Here is a 27,393-nt window from a genome sequence, read left to right as displayed (position 1 = left end):
TTCTGCAGCTTCACCGGAAACGGAAAGTGTTCTCTGCACTTTCTTACGTCATCACCGTCAACCCAGCATTCACTGAGTAAAGTAACGCCACCTAGTGCATCAAGTCCGGTGTTCTGCCAAAATCTCTTACATCGGGGAAACGTCTTACATTAGTCGAATTTGACACCCAAAGTACTACCGTGCGCTCTAAACTTGTTTTGTTTAGATGCATACAGGGATAACGTACTAAAAAAATATTAAATGTAGTTATGTGAAATAAGGACGGTTTAGGTAAGGCTACGTGACTAATGTGGTCAACTGCTTCAAAGCTAACACAAAAAAACACAATGGTTAAAAGTATGAGAGGGTACGCAAAAAGTATCTATGAGGCAGTGAAAAGTTTCTAAATAACCAAATAAAAACAGAAACAGTGAGTACTCGTCGCTTCTAACTGATGTGTGCATGCGTGCGGATGCTTGCGCAAGGCGCTGAGCATTGTGTAAAAGGACGTGTAGTAAGGAATGGCCGAACACCGGTTTTCATTCAGTGTATCTCAAAAGTGAGTTCACCCCTCACATTTCTGCACATATTTAAGTACCGTAATTTTCGGACTAAAAGCTTCTACTTTTTCCCTTCATTTTGAATCCTGCGGCTTATAGTCCAGTGCGGCTTATTTGTTGATTTATTTGGGTTAATAGGAAACACTTTATTTGACAGTGGCGTCATAAGACTGCCATGAAACCGTCATAATAATGACATTATCATGGGCATCAATGAATGCTTATGACAGATGTCATTAATTGTCATCCGGCAAATGATGTCACTAACTCCATGTCCAGCTAGAATCTTTTACATTCATTCAAAAGTGAGATAATTTGCCAGATGACACAAAATGATGTCTGTCATAAGCATTCATTAATGCTCATGGCAGTGTCATGTCATTGTTATGATGGTCTTATGGCGCCACTGTAAATAAAGTGTTACCAAATTCCATTTCTAGCATTTAATGAAACAACTAGAACAGTAACTGAAGAAATAATTAGCACAGAACATGAATTTTGATTGTGATTTACATCTGTAGCACTGCAATGCATGCTAGTAGGCATGTTGGACGACAACAGTGTTGACAGCAGAGGTTGATTGTCTCCCCCAAGAGAAGTGATTGCCAAATGAAGCTTCTTGAAGCAATAAAGCTTTGCAGCCAATTGATTCAAAGCTTCATGGTAGTTGATTTAGTCTTATGACAGACACTTATAATACAGTGAGGATAGCTGCGGCTTATAGTCCAGAGCGGCTTATCTATGACGAAATGCAGTTTTCGTATCAAATTTGGTGGGTGGCGGCTTATAGTCAGGTGCGCCTTATGGTGCGAAAATTATGGTATATCTTTTCATGGGACAACACTGACAAAATGACACTTTGACAGTGAGGATAGCTGCGGCTTATAGTCCAGAGCGGCTTATCTATGACGAAATGCAGTTTTCGTATCAAATTTGGTGGGTGGCGGCTTATAGTCAGGTGCGCCTTATGGTGCGAAAATTATGGTATATCTTTTCATGGGACAACACTGACAAAATGACACTTTGACACAATGAAAAGTAGTCTGTGTGCAGCTTGTGTAATAGAGTTCATTTATTTTCCCCTCAAAATAACTCCAAATATATCCATTAATATCTAAACCCCTGGCAACAAAAGTGAGTACGCCCTGAGAAACTACATCCCTAAATGTCCAAATTGAGTACTGCTTGTCATTTTCCCTCCAAAATGTCATGTGACTCATTTGTGTTACTAGGTCCAGGTGTGCATTGGGAGCAGGTGTGTTCAAATTCATAGTGCAGCTCTCGCACTCTCTCATACTGGTCACTGAAAGATCCTACATGGCACCACATGACAAAGAACTCTCTGAGGATCTTAAAAGACGCATTGTTGCGCTACATGAAGATGGCCAAGGATACAAGAAGATTGCCAACACCCTGAAACTGAGCTGCAGCACAGTGGCTAAGATCATCCAGCGTTTTAAAAGAGCAGGGTCCACTCAGAACAGGCTTCGGGTTGGTCGTCCAAAGAAGCTGAGCGCACGTGCTGAGCGTCACATCCAAATGCTTTCTTTGAAAGATCGTCACAGGAGTGTTGTCAGCATTGTGGCAGAGATTGAAGAGGTGGGGGGTCAGCCTGTTAGTGCTCAGACCATACGCCTACTATACTCTACATCAAATTGGTGTGCATGGCTGTCACCCCAGGAGGAAGCGTCTTCTGAAGACGGTACACAAGAAAGCCTGCAAACATTTTGCTGAAGACATGTCAACAAAGCACACGGATTAGTGGAACCATGTCCTATGATCTGATGAGACGAAGATTAATTTGTTTAGTTCCGATGGTCTCAAGCATGTTTGGAGGTGACCAGGTGAGGAGTACAAAGATAAGTGTGCCATACCTACAGTCAAGCATGGTGGGGGGGGGGGGGGGGGGGGGTGCCATGGTCTGGGGCTGCATAAGTGCTGCAGGTGTTGGAGAGTTACATTCCATTGAGGGAAACATGAACTCCAACATGTACTGTGAAATACTGCAGCAGAGCATGATCCCCTCCCTCCAGAAACTGGGTCGCAGGGCAGCGTTCCAGCATGACAATGACCTCAAACACACCTCCAAGATGACCACTGCTTTACTGAAGAGGCTGAGGGTAAAGGTGATGGACTGGCCAAGCGTGTCTTCAGACTTGAACCCAATTGAACAACTTTGGGGGATCCTCAAGCGGAAGGTGGAGGTTCGCAAAGTCTCAAATATCCGGCAGCTCCTCAGCGTCGTCATGGAGGAGTGGAAGAGCATTCCAGTGGCAACCTGTGAAGCTCTGGTCAAGTCCATGCCCAGGAGTATAAAGGCAGTTCTGGATAATAGTGGTGGTCACACAAAGTATTGACAGTTGACATGTTGTACAAATGTTAATATTGACAACTTTCATTAAGGAGTGTACTCACTTTTGTTGCCAGGGGTTTAGATATTAATGACTATATTTTGAGTTATTTTAAGGGGAAAATAAATTAACTCTATTGTATAAGCTGCACATAGACTACGTTTCATTGTGTCAAGGTGCCATTTTGTCAGTGTTGTCCCATGAAAAGATATACTTAAATATCTGCAGAAATGTGAGGGGTGTACTTACTTTTGTGATACACTGTATACTGCACTGTACTATAATTTCCAATTCCGTGCAGACTTTAATTTAGTAATAAATGCAATTCCAGTTGAATTGATACAACTAATTAAAAACGATCTGAAATATGGCAAAAAGGAGTTAATTGAGCATAGTCTTACATTGGATGGAATTGAAATATCGGATATGAAGTGCAACAATAAACATATACGTCAGATACTAAACAGAAATAACAAAAATGTTCCAAGAGGAAGGGTTTTTTTGGTACTCTCAAATTGAATGTGTAAACTGAAGAAAAGCTAGGCTGTTAGCATATCAATATTGTACTGTATTTCCAGTAAAGCAAAGGTCGTACATTTCAATATTTTACCTAATATAAATACAACTAATCTTTCTCATGCTAATTTTTTTTATATTAATGATTTGTGCTCTTTTTGTGGAAATAACATGGAAACAACAATGCATTTATTATCATTATTATTATTTTTTAATGTGTTAAAAAAATAAAACTGACTGTTTTGTGAAGCAGATGTTTGTATGTTCGTAGACAAAAGTATTGGCACGCCTGCAATTTTGTCAAATAGTCTCCCATAAAATGATTGGAATTACAAATGCTTTGGTAGTAATATCTTCATTTATTTGGCTTGAAATACAAAAAAACACACACACACACACAAAAATCATTATAATTTTACACAAAACTCCAAAAATGGGGCGGACAAAAGTATTGTTACCCTCAGCCTAACACTTGGTAGCACAAGCTTTAGACAAAATACAGTAACTGCGAACAACCGCTTCCGGTATCCATCATTGAGATTCTTACAATGCTCTGTCGGAATTTTAGACCATTCTTCTTTGGCCAACTGCTCCAGGTCTCTGAGATTCGAAGGGTGCCATTTTCAGATCTCTCCACAGGTGTTCTAGGGGATTCACGTCTGAACCCATTGCTGGCCACTTTCGAAGTCTCCAGTGCTTTCTCTCAAACCATTTTCTACAGTCCCTGACAAAAGTCTTGTCGCTTTTCCATTTTGTAGAAACAATTGCTCATATCCTGACTGTTAATTATTCAATTGGTGTGACGGCCCTGGCCGTTTAATGGTTAATTTTCTGAGATTCTTCCAGTCAGCTGATCGTCGCCTCCGCCAGCTGGCTGCTTCCCCTCCCACTGTGACGAAGCTGATCGACGCAGGACGGACCGACGACGTTGCCGCTGCTGATTGGCCAAGAAAAAGGTGCCAAGCTTCATAAACCTGCCGCTGTCAACGTTCTATGAGGTCGCAATTTGGCAGCATTCTGTCGCGTTCCTCCTCGCTAGCTATTTGCTCGCCATTCACGCTCGTTTGCATTTTGATCGCTAGTTTGATACACTCCCGCTTTTTCGGTGAGGTCTTTTGTGTTTATTCGTTATTGTTGGATCGTTTTTGTTCACCACTGTAAATAAGAGCACTGAAGCAAGTAAGGGTAAGTCGCCATTTCTGTTCAACCTGTTTTCTCCTGTTTTGTATAGAGTAGGAAGTTAGGTTAGACGCTGTCTTTTCTTTGTTCCTTTTACATGATCAGGGTTTAGTTAGCGGGTGGGGTTTAAGTGTAGTTGCTTTTGTTTGTTGTTTTGGCCTGGGCTTACCCTGAAGTCACGCTTCCTCGGCATTTTGTACATATTCATTGTGAGTTTGATTATTGTGTAAATAAATTTGTGTCCACTTGTCCATTTGTGTGGATTGTTTTATGTTACGCCTTTCGCGAGCCATCTTTGGCACGTAACATAAAATTGGGGGCTCGTCCGGGAGTCGGACCCGGGACCTCTCGCAGTGATTGTACCCGTGCTCTTTTGGCCGTGGTGTTTTGTGTTCTTTTCGTTTGGGTCATTTTTGGATCCCTCGTATTGTGCGTTACCCGTGCTCTTTTGGCCGTGGTGTTTTGTGTTCGCTTCTTCCCGGTTGTGTAAGTCAGCTTCCACAGTATTATGTCCGCTACCTTCGACATGGACGAGTTTGCGCGTTCTCCGTCCATCGAGAAATTGGATCGCTGCACTAAAGCCGACTTAAGGCCGAGTTATACTTCCGCGTCAGACCTACGCCGTCAAGGAAGAATCGAGTTACGACCCTACGCCGTAGCCTGACGCGCACCCCTCGATTTTTCTAACCTTCGCGTCGCGTAGACGCGTTGACGTAGCGAAAACGGACTGTGATTGGTCCGCTCAGACTGTTGTTTCCGGGCGAAAACACCACCATTGTAGAATAGAATCAAACATTATTTTCTACACACAAAAATGCACCAAGCCGACGGGAGTATCATCGAAGAGCAAGTCTCGTCAAGAAATTATTATTGTGACTGCCAAATGGCAAGGTCGGCGATCGAAAAAATAAATAAAAGGAAGAACCACCGAGACGTGGGTGGTCGGAATCGAGTGGCCACACGAAGCGGTGACACAGTCGGCCAAAAACTGCCAACTTTTTATCACTTTATGTCGTATTTTTGGTTGGTGCACTTCATCATTTACTGTGTACATATGTTTCAAGTATATGAAGAATAAAGCACAGATTTGGTGTCAAAAGAGTTGTTTTGATCTTTAATTTTCAATAACAGACAGTTCACACACACAATACATCATCACTGATTGAGAGTGCCTCGGTGCTTTTTATGATAACCTTAAAATCAAGCCTCCCAACACAGTTTGGGAAGTTCCCTAGACGCCAGAAATCTGCTATGGCTTCCCACTGGCTGGTTGTAGGACACGGCAAACAAATCAGGCTGGAGGGCTTTGCAGACCTTGAACGCAGTGCTCGACGCCAGTTTGAAGCTAGCCGCCACAGCTAGCTCTCTCCACCCGAGTCTAAAACTCTCTGTGCGGCATGAAAAGTCGGCCAGACCGCCTCGAAACCGTCTTCTGCGTCGCCTGCCCGTCAACATTTGTATGTTCAATATTTATTCAGTGTTGATGAGCAGAATATTTACTTTCAAGAGTTCCATCTTGCATTGTTTATTTTTTCTCCGACTAGCGGAAGTAGTCAACAATCATGCCCCAAAACCGTACAAACATAACGCCACATCCCTCTAGTGGCTTGGCGGGGAATTACAGAGCAACGCGTTCCCTCACCGCAGAACTATCGAATGTCGAATGACGCCGTAGTCGCTACGCCGTCACCGCAATGCGGGAGTATAACTCAGGCTTTACTGTTGGTAGCAAACCTATTCGACATTCCGGTACCATTAAACGCGCGCAAGATAGAAATAAAGGCCTGTTTGTCCGAGCGTCTGGTAAAGATGGGTGTGGCTACGCCTGTTGAGGGGGACGTGGGCGCGGCTGCTGCCGGCTCACGATCCCAACCGGGCGCTGATGACTCCGCCGCGGCTCCGCCGCCAGCCGCCGATCCAGCGGCGTTACTCCAGGCAGTGGTGGATGGGGGAGACTTACAGCTGGCCCTTCGACTTCGTGAGGTGGAGCTCCAGATGAAAACTCGGGAGGTGGAGCTCATGCATTTGCGCATCAGGGCCTTGAAGCTGGAGCGAACCCCATCCACGTCCACCCCCTTAGCCCTTCATGCACCCATGACGCAGCCGAACCCAGTTGACGCAAGTAAGTTCATTGCTTTGGTTCCGACGTTTCGCGAGAGTGAGGTCGACTCGTATTTTAACGCATTTGAGCGCATCGCCTCAGCTCTCGCTTGGCCGAAAAATTTGTGGAGCATTTTGCTCCAGTGTAAATTAGTAGGGAAGGCGCAGGAAGTGTGTTCATGTCTCTCCATGGACGAAAGCATGGATTACGATACTGTGAAAGCTGCGATATAGACCCTACTCACCTACGTCACAAAATGGGCGTGTCGCTGTTTCCGGCCGCCATACTGTACCTCTTTTTCAGACTTATTCTCATTGTTTTCAATTAGTCGAGCAAGTTATAGAGCAATTCATGGAAGCCCCGGTGTTATCTGACGCTGTAAACTCATTGGATCCGTTGCATAAAAGGCGTTACGTGGAAAAGCTTCAGTGTATCCATTCGCCAGATCCGTATTTGATGCCTAAATCGATGTTTTTCGACCCGCTGACTTCGCCTGACATCTGATATCCTGATATTTACAACTATCTTGTCCACACAAAATCAGCCTATTCTCACGAAAGTTTGAAAAACTTTAAGAGCTTGGAGGCTTATAAATGCTACGTTGCTGGTTGGGTGAAACACGTCCTCGTACACGAAAATTCGGCAGGAATCTTGTGCTCGGAAGGTGAGTTACGAAATTTTCAATTCAAAATCTTTTGTTCTTGGTAACATCCACTGTCAAGTCTAATGTATTTCATGTCATTTGTCAATGGAGCTAGGGCTTTTAATGTTTATATGGTTTAGCGATAGCACTCACTACATACATACGTGTATGTTGTCGGCGATTAGCCTAGCAATGATCTTAATTGTGGTTGTCAGCCCAAAACCCTCTAAATATATATTAAATGCATCTTACCAGATATAAAATGACTACTACATAATCTGTGGTAGTCGTTTGGAGCCCAGTTTTCTCGTCGAATTGCAGCAGTCAATCGCGGCCTCCTCTTCGGGTCTCTCGGAATACGGTAAAAATTCAAGTCTCTTCGTCTATCTTCCCTGTTTTTGCAACCGACCGCCACACACGACTTCAACATTTTGAGTATTAATGTTGACGAGCAGTAAAACGTGCAATAATAGGAGGAATTTACGAAGCGCTAATGCATTTCTATGACAAGTATCCGGACGTCATGGCGCGGGGGCGTGGCTGTGACGTCACGTGAGTAGGGTCTATTGAAAGCCTATGAACTAGTACCTGAAGCGTACCGACAAAAGTTCCGGGAGTGTAAAAAGACGCCTACTCAAACTTTTGTAGAATTCGCTCGTGAGAAGGCTGTACTGTTGGATCGGTGGTGTGTGGCGAGCAAAGTTTCTACATTTGAGCAGCTGGCGAATTAGTCCTCCTTGAGGAATTCAAATCGTGTCTGTCCGAAAATGTAGTTATGTATTTAAATGAACAAAAGGTAAATTCCGTGTCGAAGGCTGCCGTTATGGCCGATGAATTTGTTTTAACTCATAGGGGTGTGTGGTCTGCTGATCGCCACGATAGAGTTTCGGTTAACTCAGCGGTAAAAAGACAAAAAGTACCGCCTAGTGGTTCGTCACGGCCTAGTTCGGTGTCTCTTTTTAATGGGGAGTGTTTTTACTGCCACCTAAGAGGTCATAGAATTGCTGCCTGCCCTGTCCTCAAAAGGAAAGAGCAACGGCAGACCTCTACTCCGCCCAAAACCGTCGGTTGTATCCAACACACCTCTGCACTGGCCAATCTAGCAGCAGAGGGGGTTAAATTTAGTGAAATTAAGGAGTCTTATAGGCCATTCACTTTGGAAGGCCAAGTTTCACTATTAGCGGATGGCAGTAACTCTGTGCTGGTAAAAATTCTGCGTGACACTGGTGCAAGCCAGTCCTTCATCTTAGCCTCTGTTTTACCTTTTTCGGCTGTCTCGTCGCGCAAAACAGACACTTTAGTTGTAGGTGTTGGGATGATTCCAGTTCGGGCATCGTTACATAAACTATATTTGAATTGCCCGCTAGTCGTCGGCCCTGTAAGGGTCGCCGTCTGTAAGCAGTTACCCATTGACGGGGTTCAGCTTATTCTAGGAAACGATCTGGTGGGAGAGAAAGTTTTCCCACCTTCGAAAATTAGTTGTGGGGACCATGATAGGTTAGTAAGGGCGCAGTATTATAATCAAAATCGAAATCTGTGTATGAAAGCTCCCGCCCTGCTGAGGTCTGCCGGTTCGCCGAATTTAGAGTACAATGTTGTAGTCAGTAACTGGTTCCCTCCTTTTGTAGGTAATTTGGAGTGGGACTCTGTGGGGCCACCTGAACCTGCTAACAATATGGTGCGCGCCCACTCGGCTATAAGAGGAACCTATTGTTATTGGCCCTCCAAAGTTAGGAAGCGTACCTGGGGTCGAGCCCGTTACCGCTGACTATTTCAGTTATATAAGGATATAGGTTTGTTTTTAAGGTGGGGGGTGTGACGGCCCCTGGCCGTTTAACAGTTAACTTCTGAGACTCTTCCAGTCAGCTGATCGCCACCTCCACCAGCTGGCTGTTTCCCCCTCCCACTGTGATGACAGCTGATCGACGCAGGACGGACCGACGACGTCACCGCCGCTGATTGGCCACGGAAAAAGGCGCCAAGCTTCATAAACCTGCCGCTGTCAACGTTCTATGAGGTTGCAATTTGGCAGTGTTCTGTCGCGTTCCTCCTCGCTAGCTGTTTGCTCGCCATTCACGCTCGTTTGCATTTTGATCGCTAGTTTGATACACTCCCGCTTTTTCGGTGAGGTCTTTTGTGTTCATTCGTTATTGGATCGTTTTTGTTCACCACTGTAAATAAGAGCACTGAAGCAAGGAAGGGTAAGTCGCCATTTCTGTTCAACCCGTTTTCTCCTGTTTTGTATAGAGTAGGAAGTTAGGTTAAAAGCTGTCTTTTCTTTGTTCCGTTTACATGATCAGGGCTTAGTTAGCGGGTGGGGTTTAAGTGTAGTTGCTTTTGTTTGTTGTTTTGGCCTGGGCTTACCCTGAAGTCACGCTTCCTCGACATTTTGTACATATTCATTGCGAGTTTGATTATTGTGTAAATAAATTTGTGTCCACTTGTCCATTTGTGTGGATTGTTTTATGTTACGCCTTTCGCGAGCCATCTTTGGCACGTAACAATTGGTTTAAGAAATGGCTCATATGAAAGCTAAGACCCTCCCAAATGATGTTGAATGTACAAAAATATATTTGTTTCACTGAATTTTTGGTAAGACAAAAGTTTTGTTGCCTACAGAAAGTAGTGTGAAAATTGAACAAAAAATGTACTTCAAATACAAAAATATGTTTCATAACATAAGCGAAGTAAGTAGTGGTGCTGTGAGATCCAAATTTAATATTTTGTATGACTTCCATGGGCTTGAAGGACTGCATCCATGCGGTTCAGCAAGGATTCATACAATTTATTGATGAGGAACTTTGAGGTAGAGATTGAAGTATGCGATGGAGCACCATCCTGCAGCTGAATTTGTCCCTTTTTATGGTCAGGAATGTAAGCGGTAGCTAAGATTTGTTGATATTTCACACTATTCATGTTGCCTTCCACCCTGCAGAACTCTCGCACACCCCCATACTGGATGTAACCCCAGACCATGATTTTGCCACCACCAAACTTCACTGTTTTCTGAGTGAATCTCAGATCCATGCGGGCTCCAGTAGGTCTCCTGCAATATTTGCGGCGGCTGTGGTGTAATTCAATGGAAGATTCATCTGAAAAATCCACCTTTTGCCACAAAACAGTGAAGTTTGGTGGTGGCAAAATCATGGTCTGGCGTTACATCAAGTATGGGTGTGTGCGAGAGATCTGCAGGGTGGAAGGCAACATAAATAGTCTGAAATATCAACAAATATTAGCTGCCTCTTACATTCCTAATCATAAAAAGGGACAAACTCTGCACTTCAATCTCTACCTCAAAGTTCCTCAAGGCAAAGAAGATCAAGATCCTCCAGGACTGGCCAGTCCAGTCACCAGACATGAACAGGATGAAAGAGGAAGCATGGAAGACGAAACACAAGAATGTTGATGAACTCTGGGAGGCATGCAAGACTGCTTTCTTTGATGTTCCTGATGACTTCATCAATAAATTGTATGACTCCTTGCCGAACCACATGGATGCAGTCCTTCAAGCCCATGGAAGGTAGTGGTGCTGAGAGATCCAAACTTAGTATTTTGTATGAACAAAATATTAAGTTTGGAGCTCACAGCACCATTACTTAATTCACTTATGTTATGTAACATATTTTTGTATTTGAAGTACATTTTTTGTTCAATTTTCACACTACTTTCTGTAGGCGACAAAACTTTTGTCTTGCCAATGCCAAAATTTGACCTTTTGTGTCTTCAATAAATGATAAATCTTCAGTGAAACAAATATATTTTTGTACATTCAACATAATTTGGGAGGGTCTTGCTTTCATATGAGCCATTTCTGAAACAAATTGAATAATTAAAAGTCAGAATATTAGCAATTATTTCTACAAAATGGATAAGCGACAAGACTTTTGTCAGGGACTAGTGCTTTTTGAAGTGTGTTTTGGGTCATTGTCCTACTAGAAGACCATGACCTCTGAGGGAGACCCAGCTTTCTCAGACTGGGCCCTACATTATGCTGTGAAATTTGTTGGTCTCTTCAGACTTCATAATACCATCTACACGGTCAAGCAGTCCATTGCCTTACATAGCAAAGCAACCCCAAAACATCAGAGAACCTCTGCCATGTTTGACTGTGGGGACCCTGTTCTTTTCTTTGAAGGCCTTGTTTTTTTCCTTGTAAACTCTATGTAAATGCCTTTTCCAAAAAAATCTATATTTTTGTCTCTTCTGACCAGAGAACATTTTTCCAAAACCTTTTGGCTCTCTCAGGTAAGTTTTGGCAAACTCTAACCTGGCTTTTTAGGTCTCTGGGTCAGAAGTGTGGTCTTCCTGGGTATTCTACCAGAGAGTCCCTTTTCATTCAGACGCTGACGGATAGTACGGGTTGACACTGTTGTACCCTCGGACTACAGGACAGCTTGAACTTGTCTGGATGTTAGTCGAGGTTCTTTATCCACCATCTGCACAATCTTTCATTGAAATTTCTCGTCAATTTATCTTTTCCGTCCACATCTAGGGAGGTGAGCCACAGTGCCATGGGCTTTACACTTATTGATGACACTGCGCACGGTAGACACAGGAACATTCAGGTCTTTGGAGATGGACTTGGAGCCTTGAGATTGCTCATGCTTCTTCACAATTTTGCTTCTCAAGTCCTCAGACGGTTCTTTGGTCTTCTTTCTTTTCTCCATGCTCAATGTGGTACACACAAGGACGTAGGACAGAGGTTGAGTCAACTTTAATCCATTTTAACTAGCTGCAAGTGTGATTTAGTTATTGCCCCTACCTGTTATGTGCCACAGGTAAGTAACTGGTGATGTTAATGACACAAATTAGAGAAGCATCATAGGATTTTTCAAAGGGTGCCAATACTTTTGTCTGGCCCATTTTTGGAGTTTTGTGTAAAATGATCCTGATTTAATTTTTTTCCCCATTGTCTTTTGTGTTTTTTCATTGCAAGCAGAATAAATGAAGACATTACTAACAAAGCATTTGTAATTGCAATCATTTTCTTGGAGAATTTGAGCATTATCTGACAGAATTGTAGAGGTGCCAAATACTTTTGGCCAGCAGTTTAAGTGCAAACTAAGTATGTTTGAGTATGGATGTTTAGTGCTGTCAATTGCAGCCAGTGAGCCAACATAGACACTATTGTAATGGAAGATTTTGGTAGCAACATGTTTGTTCCTTCTTTTGTTTTTCAAACAGTGACACCTTTTTAAAACAACATTATTGATTTTTGCAGGCATGCAAACTTGCCGCCTTTCGGTGAAATTTCGCCGTTTTGAAATCAAAATGGGTCATTCTTCTGAATCACGTAGATCCGAGGAGAAAAAAAATGGGGGGGGGGGGGGGGGGGGTCAGGGGCGTCTGTCAACGAGCGAGTGAAACTTAACTTCAAAACTGTAGTCCATGCTCAAAACTACACTCTGGTCCGATGACCTAGACCTATCCCCGCCACTCTCTTCTCGTGACAACAAATGACTGACAATAGTGAGCACAGTTAGCACCAATCAGCAATGAGGAGGCGGAACCCCTCCCCATCCCAGCTTCTTGCCCGGACCCGTTGAAAATTGCGGCAAGGTAAGGGATTAATGTCAAAAATGGTTAACTTCTTAAAGCTAAAAGTTTGAGTGACGGCCTATAATAGTCTTCATAAATCATTCAATCGTGTTGTTCGATCAATTCCTGCGCTTGTAATGGTGTCTATAACACAAGTATTCGCTTAATTTCTTGATAACTGACTTCAGATAGTCCTCGATATTTCACCGCCTCGTAGAACGCGGTTACGCGAGGTAGCGCTAACTGCGGAGGGGCTAACTAGCGCCTTTCACACACGGCTTTGTAAGTAAAGTTAGCGAACGTCAGTTGGGATCTGAATTGTCGCCAGTTGGTGTTGTGACGAGTTATTTAAGGCCCCTTTGTAAAGCGCTTGTCAACGATAAAAAACAAAAATCATGAGCAATGAGGTAACTAGAGTGATGAACTAGTGCCTTCCATACAAGTCATGTTCAGGGCTTTGTCAGTAAAGTTCTGAATGGTCACCAGTTATTTTTGACAATGAGTTATTTAAGGCCCCTCTATACTTTCCGATAATTACATAAAGGGAAGAGTTTTGCCTTGTTGTGGAGGTCGTTTCATTCGTTTAGCCATCGAGAGTTTATCAACCCGGAGAGCTCCGCTACAGGTTGCATTTGAAAGTACCCCCATTCCCGCGTTCTTCGTACACACCCCCGTTCATAAAACAGCCTACAGGTGTACGTCTGTTTATCCAGTATGATGCCCTATCAATCGAAGTTAAGGACCATGGGACTAATTGCTTTGGTTGAATGTAAATAAAGTTATGATCACTACAGTTAATGCTTTTGAAGACTTTTATTTATTTTTTTATTCTACAGTGGGGAGAACAAGTATTCGATACACTGCCAATGGGCAGTGGAAAACCCATTGGCAGTGTATCAAATACTTGTTCTCCCCACTGTATCTATCTATCTATCTTACACATAATAGTTAAGTGAATGGAATTTATACTGTACCTGTACATTTATATTTTATGCTGTACAGCTGTTCTCTGCTTAATGCGAATGGGACATACTGTATATTTTATAATTTAGATTTTGTATAATTTGATACTTAATGCGTCTTATATGTTCTGATTTCAGGATGAGAGATTGACTTGTATATGTTAAATTATTATGTACTGTTTTTAATTCGATATGTCTCTGGTTGCACTATGAAATGCACTTTTTTGCATATGCCGTGTGTCCATGTTACTTTGTCACCTTTTTCACCCCTAACCAGTTTGCATGCCTGTTTTTGCTAGGAGCGTATCGATAACCTTTTGGGCTACAAAGTATCGCAATAAATCACATTTTAGATATGTTATATAATATACACCCCCCTAATTCCAGAGCCCATCAACGGGCGCCTTAGAATTGCACCAAGCAATATGGTTTGTTCGTCATTGGGCATTTAAACACGGTGGATTTCCACCGAGAACCATCAGTGACTTTTTCTAGACTACATACTTGGGAAAGCTATCAATTACAATTTAGCTTCTTTATGTATGTGTTGTAGCGATAGTGCTTTCTGTATGGGTTTTGTTTTTGTTTTGTGTGTTTGTTTTATTGGAGTTTAGAGAAATTGGTAAAAGTGAACTCCAGGACTATTAGCAATCATGTCAACTGAAGTTAAATCTAATACACCTTAATGAAATGAATGAAAAAAAAAAATGAATCAAAAAAGGACACACAATGGCAAAAATAGATTTCATGTGAATAGAAGTTCACATAGATTTATTGCTAAATCACAGAGTTTACTGTTGAGTTCACAAATGCAGTTCTGAAGTCCCAATGGGATTCCTCAAGGTTGGGGAAAATCAATCGCTGAAGCCCCCAGTCAGCATTTTGACAGGTTTCCTCTGAAATAGTGAACATTTTGTCCGGTTAGAAAGAATATACTGCATAATATCTTAAATGTACACTGTGAAAAATAAAAGGATGTGATAACGCAAAGATTTGACAGTAGAACACCTCAAATTTTAAACTTTTCATCAGTTACTTATTTGGCTGATTCATAACTCATCTTTATCAACTTGATAAAATGAGTTGTAACTTGGATCTGAATGATTGTTATGGGGCAAAACTTACAATTCTGACTTCTGCATTTTTTAGACTACAAATCGCACCTGAGTATAAGTTGCACCAGCCCAAAAATGTGCAATGAAAAGGAAACAAAACATATATAAGTCGCACCGGAGTATAAATCGCAATTTTGCGGAGGAAATTTATTTGATAGAATCCAGCACCAAGAACAGACATGACATCTTTAAATCCAATTCAAAATAAAAATACAATAGAGAACAACAGGCTGACATTACATGACGCATGAACAAGAAACTGAGAACATGCCTGGTATATTAGTGTAACACAGCTATTAAGAGTTATTCAGATAACTATAGCATAAAGAACATGCTAACAAGCAACAATGATATCATAACATGTTAATAATTTCACAAATACTGTAAGTCGCTCCAGAGTATAAGACGCACCCTCTGCCAAACTATGAAAAAAACTGCAATTTATAGACCGAAAAATGTGGTAAGCACAACTTGAAATGTTAAATTGTGTAAATGTAGCCTTAGCTTAACTCATGATTCCTTCAAAAGGCTATTTAGCTCATTTGACCATGTGTTACGCTGTCATCAGACACACATTTAAATCCCACTCGGTTTATCCTAATATACAGTGCCTTGCAAAAGTATTCGGCCCCCTTGAATCTTGCAACCTTTCGCCACATTTCAGGCTTCAAACATAAAGATATAAAATTTTAATTTTTTGTCAAGAATCAAAAACAAGTGGGACACAATCGTGAAGTGGAACAAAATTTATTGGATAATTTGAACTTGCCCTGCAATTGGCTGGCAACCAGTTCAGGGTGTCCCCTGCCTACTGCCCCCAGTTAGCTGGGATAGGCTCCAGCACCTCCGCGACCCTCGTGAGGAAAAGCGGCATGGAAAATGAATGAATGAATGAATAATTTGAACTTTTTTAACAAATAAAAAACTGAAAAGTGGGGCGTGCAATATTATTCGGCCCCATTGCGTTAATACTTTGTAGCGCCACCTTTTGCTCCAATTACAGCTGCAAGTCGCTTGGGGTATGTTTCTATCAGTTTTGCACATCGAGAGACTGACATTCTTGCCCATTCTTCCTTGCAAAACAGCTCGAGCTCAGTGAGGTTGGATGGAGAGTGTTTGTGAACAGCAGTCTTCAGGTTTTTCCACAGATTCTCGATTGGATTCAGGTCTGGACTTTGACTTGGCCATTCTAACACCTGGATACGTTTATTTTTGAACCATTCCATTGTAGATTTGGCTTTATGTTTTGGATCATTGTCCTGTTGGAAGATAAATCTCCGTCCCAGTCTCAGGTCTTGTGCAGATACCAACAGGTTTTCTCCCAGAATGTTCCTGTATTTGGCTGCATCCATCTTCCCGTCAATTTTAACCATCTTCCCTGTCCCTGCTGAAGAAAAGCAGGCCCAAACCATGATGCTGCCACCACCATGTTTGACAGTGGGGATGGTGTGTTCAGGGTGATGAGCTGTGTTGCTTTTACGCCAAACATATCGTTTTGCATTGTGGCCAAAAAGTTCAATTTTGGTTTCATCTGACCAGAGCACCTTCTTCCACATGTTTGGTGTGTCTCCCAGGTGGCATGTGGCAAACTTTAAACAAGACTTTTTATGGATATCTTTGAGAAATGGCTTTCTTCTTGCCACTCTTCCATAAAGGCCAGATTTGTGCAGTGTACGACTGATTGTTGTCCTATGGACAGACTCTCCCACCTCAACTGTAGATCCCTGCAGTTCATCCAGAGTGATCATGGGCCTCTTGGCTGTATCTCTGATCAGTTTTCTCCTTGTTTGAGAAGGAAGTTTGGAAGGACGGCCGGGTCTTGGTAGATTTGCAGTGGTCTGATGCTCCTTCCATTTCAATATGATGGCTTGCACAGTGCTCCTTGAGATGTTTAAAGCTTGGGAAATCTTTTTGTATCCAAATCCGGCTTTAAACTTCTCCACAACAGTATCTCGGATCTGCCTGGTGTGTTCCTTGGTTTTCATAATGCTCTCTGCACTTTAAACAGTACCCTGAGACTATCACAGAGCAGGTGCATTTATACGGAGACTTGATTACACACATGTGGATTCTATTTATCATCATCGGTCATTTAGGACAACATTTGATCATTCAGAGATCCTCACTGAACTTCGGGAGTGAGTTTTGCTGCACTGAAAGTAAAGGGGCCGAATAATATTGCACGCCCCACTTCTCAGTTTTTTATTTGTTAAAAAAGTTTAAATTATCCAATAAATGTTGTTCCACTTCACGATTGTGTCCCACTTGTTGTTGATTCTTGACAAAAAAATTAAATTTCATATCTTTATGTGTGAAGCCTGAAATGTGGCGAAGGCTTGCAAGATTCAAGGGGGCCGAATACTTTTGCAAGGCACTGTAAATATATGTGGATGTACTTAAAGTTAAGCCCAGTTTCCTAAAAAAAAAAAAAAAAAAAAAGTTATTCTGCTTTCTTATCACAATTTCTGCTTACTTCAAATGTTGAGTACTGCTTACTTAACAAGGTTCTGATCATTTGAAATTGGACTCTTTGGTGATAACATGTATTTACAAGTTTCCATCAAAACTTAAGTTAAGCGAAAACTAGTGAACCGGGTCGACTTAAAATTTCAAATTCTACTATTTTTGTTGTTGTTGTTTTTTTGTGGTGCGTTGTTGATAGTGTTGATAGATTAGGTATTCACTCACAACACTGGTAGAGCTTGTTGAGTCTCTCGATGTCATTGCGGCTCATCTTTTGAGCATTGCCAAAGGATACATTGGAGTTAGGAATAGGGAGCATGGTGGGCTGATTGTTCTTGGAGAAAGCATACCTATAAAATGACAAAACCCACTTTGTTTCAACCAAAATATGTTCACAGTGCAAACATTCATATAGGTTCTGAATGTTGTAAGTTCAGGAGTACTGTAAAGAGAGCAACAAGAGGGGCACATTGCCTGTAGAAACTATGAAATTCTATTTTAAATCTGCCCAGGTAACTAGGTGCACTAAGAGAAAGTGTAGCTTGGAGCCTCCACCCTGAAATGACAATATATATTATTTTATATATTCTATACCAGTATGTTGTATTTTCACAACTTAATGTCGCCGTTTGTGGTTCACCTGAAACGAGTGTTTAAAGGTTCCGCTCTGTGCATTAAAGTACTATTTAAAGTCGCTGTTTTTTCTCCACCTTCTTTCATGGCTTTCTAAAATCAGTACCCGAGGGCTTGGACCTTTTCATATTAAAAATCTTAAATGTCGTATTGACAGCAACAGAAATGAGACATTCATTTATCAATAGCGCTAACTGCTAACACAGTGAGATGTTCCCTGGAACTCCAGGCTCACCGCTGTCCCAGCGATAGAGTCCGGCGACCGTTCTGCGGATCACATATCCAGGGCAGAGCAAGCCACAACAAAATGACAGCGGAGTGGACCAATCAGCGAGGGGCGTACGTGACATTAGTAAAGCGACAAACTCTAGCGTGAGGAAATAAATATACTGAGAGAGCGGAGAATGGAGAAGTTTATTCAATATGGCTAGCACGAGACAGACTGTTGGTTTTAGTGACTCGATGTGTTTTTGGTCATTTAAAACTGAATTTACCGCGGATTGGAACATATTCTCGGCTCTCCTGTTCGCCATCTGTGTTGATTTGGAGATGACTTCCGACGCGCAAGAGTGACGTTGCTCATTAAGAACATATCACGCAAATAAATGAATCTGATTGCACGGTTACTTTCTGGGTCCCAGACTGTTCTCCCGGTGTATAAAAAATACAGGGAGAACACTCTGGCCAGGCAAAGTGAGATGACGATTGTTATAAGAGTGCAAGAGGAACAAAAAAAGAGCAACAAGAGGTTTAGGCCGCCGGGTCATAATATGGCTCACGGTCTTGGATTCAGAGTAGAAGTAATTTTGAAAAGAATAAATACTGTATATCTCGTATATGTAACACTGAAATACACTTTGTGTTTTTATTATTTTTTTATTCACACCAATTGGGCACCCCCTCCACTAGTTGGAGCCTTATGCAACCACCTCGATATGTCGATGGCACAGCACATCCTGAGTCTGCCACATTAACGTGCTGAGTCCGAAGTCTTGTTTTGTTTTTTTACCCCCGTAGAGTCCCAAATCCCTGTCAACGCCCCAGTGCATACTTGTGGCTTTGCATGACAGAGTTGTAGTCATAAGGAGTGCCCTGGTTGAGGGTGGCAATCTTCCTAAAGTTGTGCTCCATTCCTAAAACACAAACAGAACAGTTTGTCTTATTTGAATTCAGAAGATAAAAATTAACAATTGAATGTAGAGAGTACCAGATTGAACATTTTCCAGCAGAACTTTAATGTGGCGGTCTCTGTCGCTGCGTGTCTGTTCATGATGAAATCCAAGAGCGTGGAGAAGCACGTGCAGGACAGTGCCATGATGAAGGCATCCTCGGCGAGCCAGAGAAACTATCTGCTTTCCACCACCACGACCAACAAAGGAGTAGCATCTGACCAGAATAAGTGCTGAGTTGAAGAGAACAACGAAGTGCTCAATTGTTTTTATGATTCCCCCCCCTTTCATTTTCATACCCATGTCGGGACTCGATGCTCAGCCAGTCACGTTCACTGCCTCTGGGTCTGAAGCGAATGCAGGAAAATGAGGAGAATGACTCCAGTCCACGGGTGATGATGGACTTTTCATCGGAGTCTAGCAGCACAGTGAAGCCAAGGTTAGTATTTTATTCATAGCACAATGATAAATATTCTGAGGGAATTTCAGTCAAAAAATTAAAAGAGCATTTAAGATTACTATCATGGTGTCTTGGTATGCTGGCCAGTCAACGACAAGACATCACATCCGTTCCTAATATGGCAGCGCGCATGAAAATGACTAGGGGTGTAATTTTGGCAAATATAAGACCAGAAGCAGTGTAGTTTTTGGCAGCCCGTTTAATTTTCCTCATAGTCTTAGTCTTTTGGACAATAATACTTAATAGTCTCAGTCATTTTTTAGTCATTTCAAAATGTGTCTTCATCTCGTTTTTGTTAACAAAAAGTCAGACTAATTTTATTTAGTTTTAGTTGACGTTTACTCAAAATGTTTTCGTCAGTAAAATTCAAACATTTTTGTCCAAAAATAAAAAAATAAATGTTTGTAGCAATTTCGAACGAACATTGACAGAAGAACACATATTGCATTGTCTACAAGGACAACACCAACTTGGTGATAACACACACTTATCAGGAAAACACTACATTATTTTCAATTAATCATACCCACCTGGACGCCACAAATTGTATGTAAAAATAGTTGTCATTAGCATTGGCCTAATGCTAACGCAAATGCGAATGCTATGATAACACTACGAGTTACATTTAGTGTGTGATGATCACAACCACACATGGCTACGATGCAGGCTAACTACACAAAAAATGTGACACGTTGCGAACATATGACGGAAATTATTGCCATATTTTCGTCTCTTTCTCGTCTCTTTAGATAAAAACTGGCATTCGTCTCATGTTTTCGTCTCCCAAGACACGTTTTTTGCTCGTTATTGCCTCGTCGTCATGAAAAAATTGTTAGTCAACAATGTTAATCAATGTCCTTATTGTCATTGTTGACGAAAACAACACTGACCAGATGTTAAATATTATAACACTGAATATTAATCAAACTGTTCAATATTGTTCGATATTGCCCTGGGTAACTTTTTAAAAATAGTTATTTCCAGTTGACCACTGGAGGTATGAGTTAATACGCACAGAGAAGTATCTCAAAAATCTTGCAAACACCTGTGTACTTGAATAACCTCTAGGTGTAATTAGGTAACTTTTAGGGACCATTTTAACACATGTAAAAGTATTTATACTAAGAAGATGGAATATTTGACTGCATCCAGGAGTGTTTGGTCACATTGTTCGTGAAAAGACAAGTATTTTTGGAGGTAGTACTTACTGTACTACTACTAAAAAAGAAAAAAACCCACAAAAAATTAAGAACCACTCTAATCTATGCTTGACAAACACAATGTCGAGAGGAATTATTGAACTACTTACTAAGGTGATTCTGGATGGTGTAAGGGATGTAGACCTTTCCATCAGTCGACTTTACCCATTTGCATCCGTGACTGGTGCAGGGGTCAGCATTTCTCTTTCCTCGTTGTCTCGCATCGTTGTAAATGGCAATGTCTCCTTCAATCAGGGCTGGCTCATCATCTGAACGGACTGGAACACATCAAAGTCAGTTGAAAGCCTGCTGACTCCTTGTTGAATTCAAACTCAAACATCACTCAAATCTAGATTAAAGCAAATCAGGTCGAAAGGACATTTTGGACTGGATTTTGTGAACAGTCTCCGTTTTCGAAAGAGGGCATGATAAAATTGATATAGGAGCGAACACTGCAGCTCTTCTGGACCAATAAAGAGGCTTCTTAGCATTTTCTGTAGCTCAGAACGTCCCCTAACCGACAAAAAGAGAAACTATTTTGGTCATTGGAAGGTAGACTCATGCTTGGTACGAGGTAGTACAACAAACCTACTGGGGAGATCGCACGAATCTGGTCAGTGTCTCCCCAAATGACCGTATTTTCCGCACTATAAGGCGCAATTAAAAGCCTTAAATTTTCTCAAAAGCCAACTGCGCCTTATAATCCAGTGCGCCTTATATATGGCGGAAAACACTCAAGTGACTTGAAGTTCCGCTCTGAGACCCCCAATTTAGCCAACTTTCAAAATTGCATGATTTTGCATGTGTGATACATCATCGGAAAGCTTAAAATCTCAATTTTCTGGGGGAAGAAAAATTTTGAGCAGGATGGCATTTTTTTTTTTTTTTAATATTTTTTAAACTGCAAAACCCTATCTGGAGGTGAGAGCACGTGAGAACAAAATTACAGACGCCACGACTTTAACAAGATATTATTGTGTGCTTACTTTGTTTTGATCCAAAAACTCCCTGTAGCATGTATCACTGAGTGTCAAGACACAGCTGTGAATGGCCACAGCTGGATTTTTGGGGGATTTTATGGGTGAAACATGGTAATATAACAAGAGTCGCGATGCAGAAATCGCAGACATCAAGGAGTGGTCGAGATGTTCTTTTTCATATATTTACCCTTTTAAATGTATTTTTTCAACTTTTTTTGTTTGGATCAATCATTTATCATCTAACATATCGGAGAAAATGTGACACTAACAAAAAACATACAATTAAGCGATAGTTATGAAGTAGATATCTGTGACTTTTTTACAGACGCCATTTTTTTTTTTCCATTGTGACATAATTTGTTTAAAAGTTTAAAATATGTGAGTGAATAATTTTTTAAAGTGTCTTTTTTTTTTTTAAAAAAACGAAATATGAGACGTCAATGAATGATTCTAAGCTAAAAACGACAGACATTTTGAATAATAAATATAATTAATTACCTTCGTTTTATGGCTGGGTTGAAACAAAAGCGGTTGCGCGACGTCTGTAAACGGGGGTTTTCAGGGTAAAATGGAGAAATTAGAACTAGTTTGGGGGCTTCATGTGCCATGAATCTGCTATGGCAGCATATAGACATATTGTTCTATCAAACACAACAGTTGTTTTATCTTAGAATACAGCAGTTTCTTTTAAAGAGGGGTGCAAGAGCAGAAACTGCTTTTTCAGTCTTGTCAGTTTTTTTTAAAGATTCATACAAATTTGCAACCAAAAACGGGCTTACAAAATTACACCATTATAATAAGAAAACCACAAATAACACTCTCCATCATGTCCAAACTGTTGCTTTCTTCACTGACCAATTATAAACTAACATTTTGGGACCAAAAAGACAAAAAATTCCCCTCCAAAATTTGAATAAATAGTTTTATATTTGATAAGTCAACATAAGTAGCAGGTATAGTCATAGGCGTTTTTGGCCTTTATACACGCTCTGGTCAAATACAGTGCATACATTGCAAAACAGGGAAAAATTATACCCCATCTAACACAAAAAGGGTGACTGTGGAAAAGAACAAAGTTCCCCTCTACTATGTTGCACAACATGTTTTAGCCTGCTGTTGTGTTGCTGCTTTGTTGACATTCCCTTTAGCGCAGCACCGTCTAATGGATGCATAAAATAGCCCCAGCCTCTACTTTAGCATTTATTCTATGCGCATTATAATGCGGTGCGCCTTATATATGGAAAAGGTTTTAAAATATGTCATTCATTGAAGGTGCGCCTTATAGTGCGGAAAATACGGGACTGTAATCTATGCTGTGAAATGGGCAATTGGAAATTTTCAAACGTCTGTGTGCGACATCTCGTACAGCCAATGTGCTAGAAATACTGTATAAAAAAAGAGAAATTTGGCGGTCCAAAAATGACATAAATAAATGAATGAATGCATAGAATAAAAAGGACTATAAATGCAAAAATAAGATTCAAAGATTAAACATGAATATGGTGATAAATACATACTGTAAATAATTCAAAGTCCAAATAAAACTGAATATAAATACAAAAATAAATAATAAGATTAAAAATTTAAGAATGAATACAAAAATACAAAAATTAATATAAATTGAACTAAATATCAATCAATAAATGAAAGGGCTTTATTGTCTTTTTTACTTTTTGATTGCTCATTACCCGTTCTATAATTTAGTTTCATTCAGCCGTGTACGGGCAGGCATTAACTAATTGATCCACGCACTTCGATTCGATTGACCAATAGGTGAATAGTTCAGCACACTTAAGACTGCCCCCTCATTTGAATAATATATATTTTTTTGTCTACGTTCATGCCAAAAACTAAAAATAAGAATGAGAGCAAAGCGCTTTTATTTATTGATCGATTTTAAATTTATATATATACGGTATATATATATTAGTATGTATGTCCACCTTTATTTTTGTATTTATTCTTAAATTTTGAACCTAATCTTTATTTTTGAATTTATTCTGAAATTTTGAATCTAATTTTTATTTTAGTATTCATATACAATTTTATTTTGACTTTGATTTATTCATGTATTAAATCTCATATTTATTTTTCACCTTTCAATCAGATTTTTTGTCTTTATAGTGTTTTATATTTTCACTTTTATTGTATTATTATAATTATTTTTACTCATTTAGATTTGTCTTTTTTTTTCAAAATTTTGGAAGCTTTGGTCCTCATTGTAACATTGTAAATCTATACCTTTCTTGTACAAAATTGCCACTTGCACCTGGCGTGCCCACGCGGACTCAAAACACGTGTACCGTGCGCTGGCTCGGCATTAAAATACACTTGGCCGCTCGTCTGCGTGGCTGTCGCACCTGGTGGGGCTCGCGTGTCGCTGGATGTGATGGGGCGGCGTAGGGTTGGTCGCCAACGGGCTTACACTCACAAGGGATTCACACGATTACTGGGTTGACAAACACAATGTCAATGTTCACAGAGCTGATTTGTGTACACTCTACCCATTTCAATCATTTAGCTTATAGACTCCCCCACCCCCGTCCCCCTCTTTCCCTGGTCAACAGGCCCCCCACATGTTGTCAACGGAAATACATCTAGCTGACGATAGCACCAACATATTAGGAATTGCTCTAGATGTTCAATGTATTTCTTGTTGTAGTTTGTGTTTTTCTTTCTTTTCTTGTGTTTCTTTTCTTCTGTTCCCCCATAGCCCCTTCCTGTTCGCTGCTTTGTCATAATAAACGAGGTATGTTGAGTGATCACAATGTGAGTATGTCAGACTCTCAATGTGAAACATTAAAACTGTTCAGACTGTCCGGGCACTTAAGACTTCCATTCTCTGTATCAAACAGCTGAACAGGACAGGTTTAAAAAATAAATAAATAAATGAAAATACACTTTGGTGTTTTGACACTCACCCTGATTACTGTTGGCTTTCTCCAGAAGTTCAGACACAGAAAGGTCTCTCAGGTCTTCTTCAACATCATCTGTTTGTGACGTGAATATGATTTTACTTGGAGAAGAATAGCTTCCAACCTTGCACAAGTCAAACCATTTGATACCTACCTGCCTGCTTGGATAGCACAGCAACGAGGAAGTATAGGAAAGGAAAATTAGAAATTAGAAATGCAAAATGTGAAACAACAGCAAAAAAGTAACTAAAATCTAGGTGGCAAGAAACATCAATTTTTGTTTTGATCATTTTTAGCTGTATTTAAAATGTTAAGGGGTAATGTACTGTGTCTTAAATCACAAAGTAGCATTGTAGGAAGGAAAGAACGACCAACTCAGCTTTGACAAAATAGTAAATAAAGGTAGTAGCCAGTGCTTAATTTGTAAATCATAAGGTGCCGGAACACACAGTACATATGACAGCGCAGGGATGACTAGACGGGCACAGGTGCCGGAACATACGCAGAAAATGGTACCTAAAACAACACGCATATGCCCACTTGCCATGCTGTGGGACTTACAAGCCTCAACTTCAGATGATATCAGTGGTATAAATGTTATGACAACAATTTAGAATTATTTAGGCAATACTCTGCACAACATGGGCAATTGCCCACATAACCACAGGTGGGACTTACAGTACACAGTCAGCAATTAGATTCTCAACAGGTCTAACTTGACATTTTAAAAAAAAAGAGATTACAATAACACAAACCCGTTCTTTTGCGAGTTCCATCCCCCCCGTCTCCTCAGGCCCCAAAGTTCTCACCGCTTTACAAATTGTGCCTTACAAATTGTGCTGCCCAAACCTGAATTTTTGGCTACATGCTACTAGCCTATTGCTCCGGCTGTTGGTGATCCATCTGGCTTACTGCTGGCGCTATAGCTAGCCCCCACTTTGGGTGGCGCTAAACCTGACTAGCTGCTGCCACGGTAGCAGCCTCCTGCTCCGGCTTGGCTGGATGTCCGTGAACCCGGCTAGCTGCTGTGGCGCTAGCCTCCTGCTGCACCTGGTCATGCCCATTAGCAGGATCGCTGCAGCTGCCCTCATCGCCGGTTGAACCATTTTCCTTCTTTTTGTAAAAAGACAGTAAATGCAACTGTCTTTTTGGCATGGCATGCTTAAATACCGTTTGATCCTGGCTTCTCGCTCCCCAGATCCTGGAAATTTCCAAAGTTTTTATTTTATTTATTTATTTATGTCACGTGTGTGATTTGTTGGTCCAGCTATTTAGTGCATCTACAAATCTCTGACTCTTTCAAAGGACGTTAATTTTTTATAAACAACATGCAATTCTTGGGATATGTTCTGTAACTGAATTCATGCATATTATTATTTTATTTGATAATTTAAAAAAAAACGTTTTTATATTATTATTATTTTCTATACATGAGAGGTGCCGGATCGGCCCAAAAAAGTCCCTGAACACAGGGAGGCCACAATCAAGGGGTGCCGGATCTTGTTCCGGCAGGATCCGGCACAAATTCACCCCTGGTAGTAGCTAATGATCAAGTAAATCAGAGAATAAGGGTGATTAGCATAGGAAAACACAATTCCTAGTGTACTGAACCTTTCATCATTATTACATAGTATCGCGTTGCAATCTGAAAACCTTCCTAAAAACTTCTAACGTCAGTTACCTTATTGTCAGCCCAACAGTAGGCAGACAGCAACAGAACAGCCAGAGCTGAGAACTTGAGAAAACCCATTCCAGCAGATCTGTGTGACAAATACTGATAAGCTCAGAGAAATAATCTATACAAATGCATGTAGAAGACCTGTAAATATGTGTAAATTCTATTTAGAAAATAATGTATAAGTGTAGGTAATTGACAATCCCATAATTCGTAACTGGTCTTACCTTGATTCCTCTGGATTGACTCAATAGAAGAGCTTTCTCTCTGTGGATTTATATGGTTTTTCTGCTAGGAAAAACAAATATAGATGATCAGAATTGATGGCAAAAGTCAAAAACGTATCAACAACATATGGTTAATGCATACACATGCAAATGTGCATGAGAATGGCACACCTGTCTGAAACGAAATGATCAGGATGACGTGGCATTTTGATGTTACTTTGTTTGTTGTCATCTTGCAGGTTTTTCAAGTCTTTCAAGTAGGTAAAACATCTTTTTTCACAGCAGATCAAAAGATGGTCCGAGAAGGAAAGTCACGTCCAATGAAAGAATACTTGTGCTTGTTTAAAATGATTGAAACCTCTTATTTGTATTACTTCATTTGTGTAATTCTTCCACTAAAATCGTGTGGCAATTACAAATTGCAAATTGGATTATTAAATACCAGGGGTGTCCAAACTTTTTATTCTGAGGTCTGAACAATTTGGTGCCCTTGGCAAATATGACGGTGCCCCCCCCCCAACACACACCAGCAACAACAGCTAATTTCACTACAAATGTTCCAACACTCAAACGGAAATGTCATAGCATTATTTCTTTGAAATGTATTACATAAAAAAAGAGTAACACGGGATGAGGATGTGGATGAGGTGGCTGCAGTTGTAGATGGCCTAGGTAGGATGTCCAGGGGTGAAGGGAAAGATTTTCAGAAGTGGGAGAAGATCAACATA

The 27,393-nt window shown here is 40.8% G+C and overlaps 1 protein-coding gene across 1 annotated transcript; it reads right to left on the bottom strand.

Annotated features, from left to right (window-relative positions):
- Nucleotides 1–14,588: 14,588 nt before the first annotated feature.
- LOC130919498 (low choriolytic enzyme-like) lies at nucleotides 14,589–26,513 on the bottom strand. Its single transcript, XM_057842273.1, has 8 exons — nucleotides 26,429–26,513; nucleotides 24,770–24,838; nucleotides 20,979–21,146; nucleotides 19,509–19,626; nucleotides 19,248–19,426; nucleotides 19,092–19,173; nucleotides 17,633–17,757; nucleotides 14,589–14,725 (listed from the first exon to the last, which is right to left on the bottom strand). Coding segments are annotated over exons 1-8 (828 nt in total). The 3' UTR covers nucleotides 14,589–14,723.
- Between the last annotated feature and the right edge of the window lie 880 nt (nucleotides 26,514–27,393).

The sequence above is a fragment of the Corythoichthys intestinalis genome, chromosome 1 (genome assembly GCF_030265065.1).
Source record: "Corythoichthys intestinalis isolate RoL2023-P3 chromosome 1, ASM3026506v1, whole genome shotgun sequence".
NCBI classification, from domain to species: domain Eukaryota; kingdom Metazoa; phylum Chordata; class Actinopteri; order Syngnathiformes; family Syngnathidae; genus Corythoichthys; species Corythoichthys intestinalis.
Note: the sequence above shows the minus strand (reverse complement) of the source record. Positions and strands in the feature narration are given on the sequence as shown.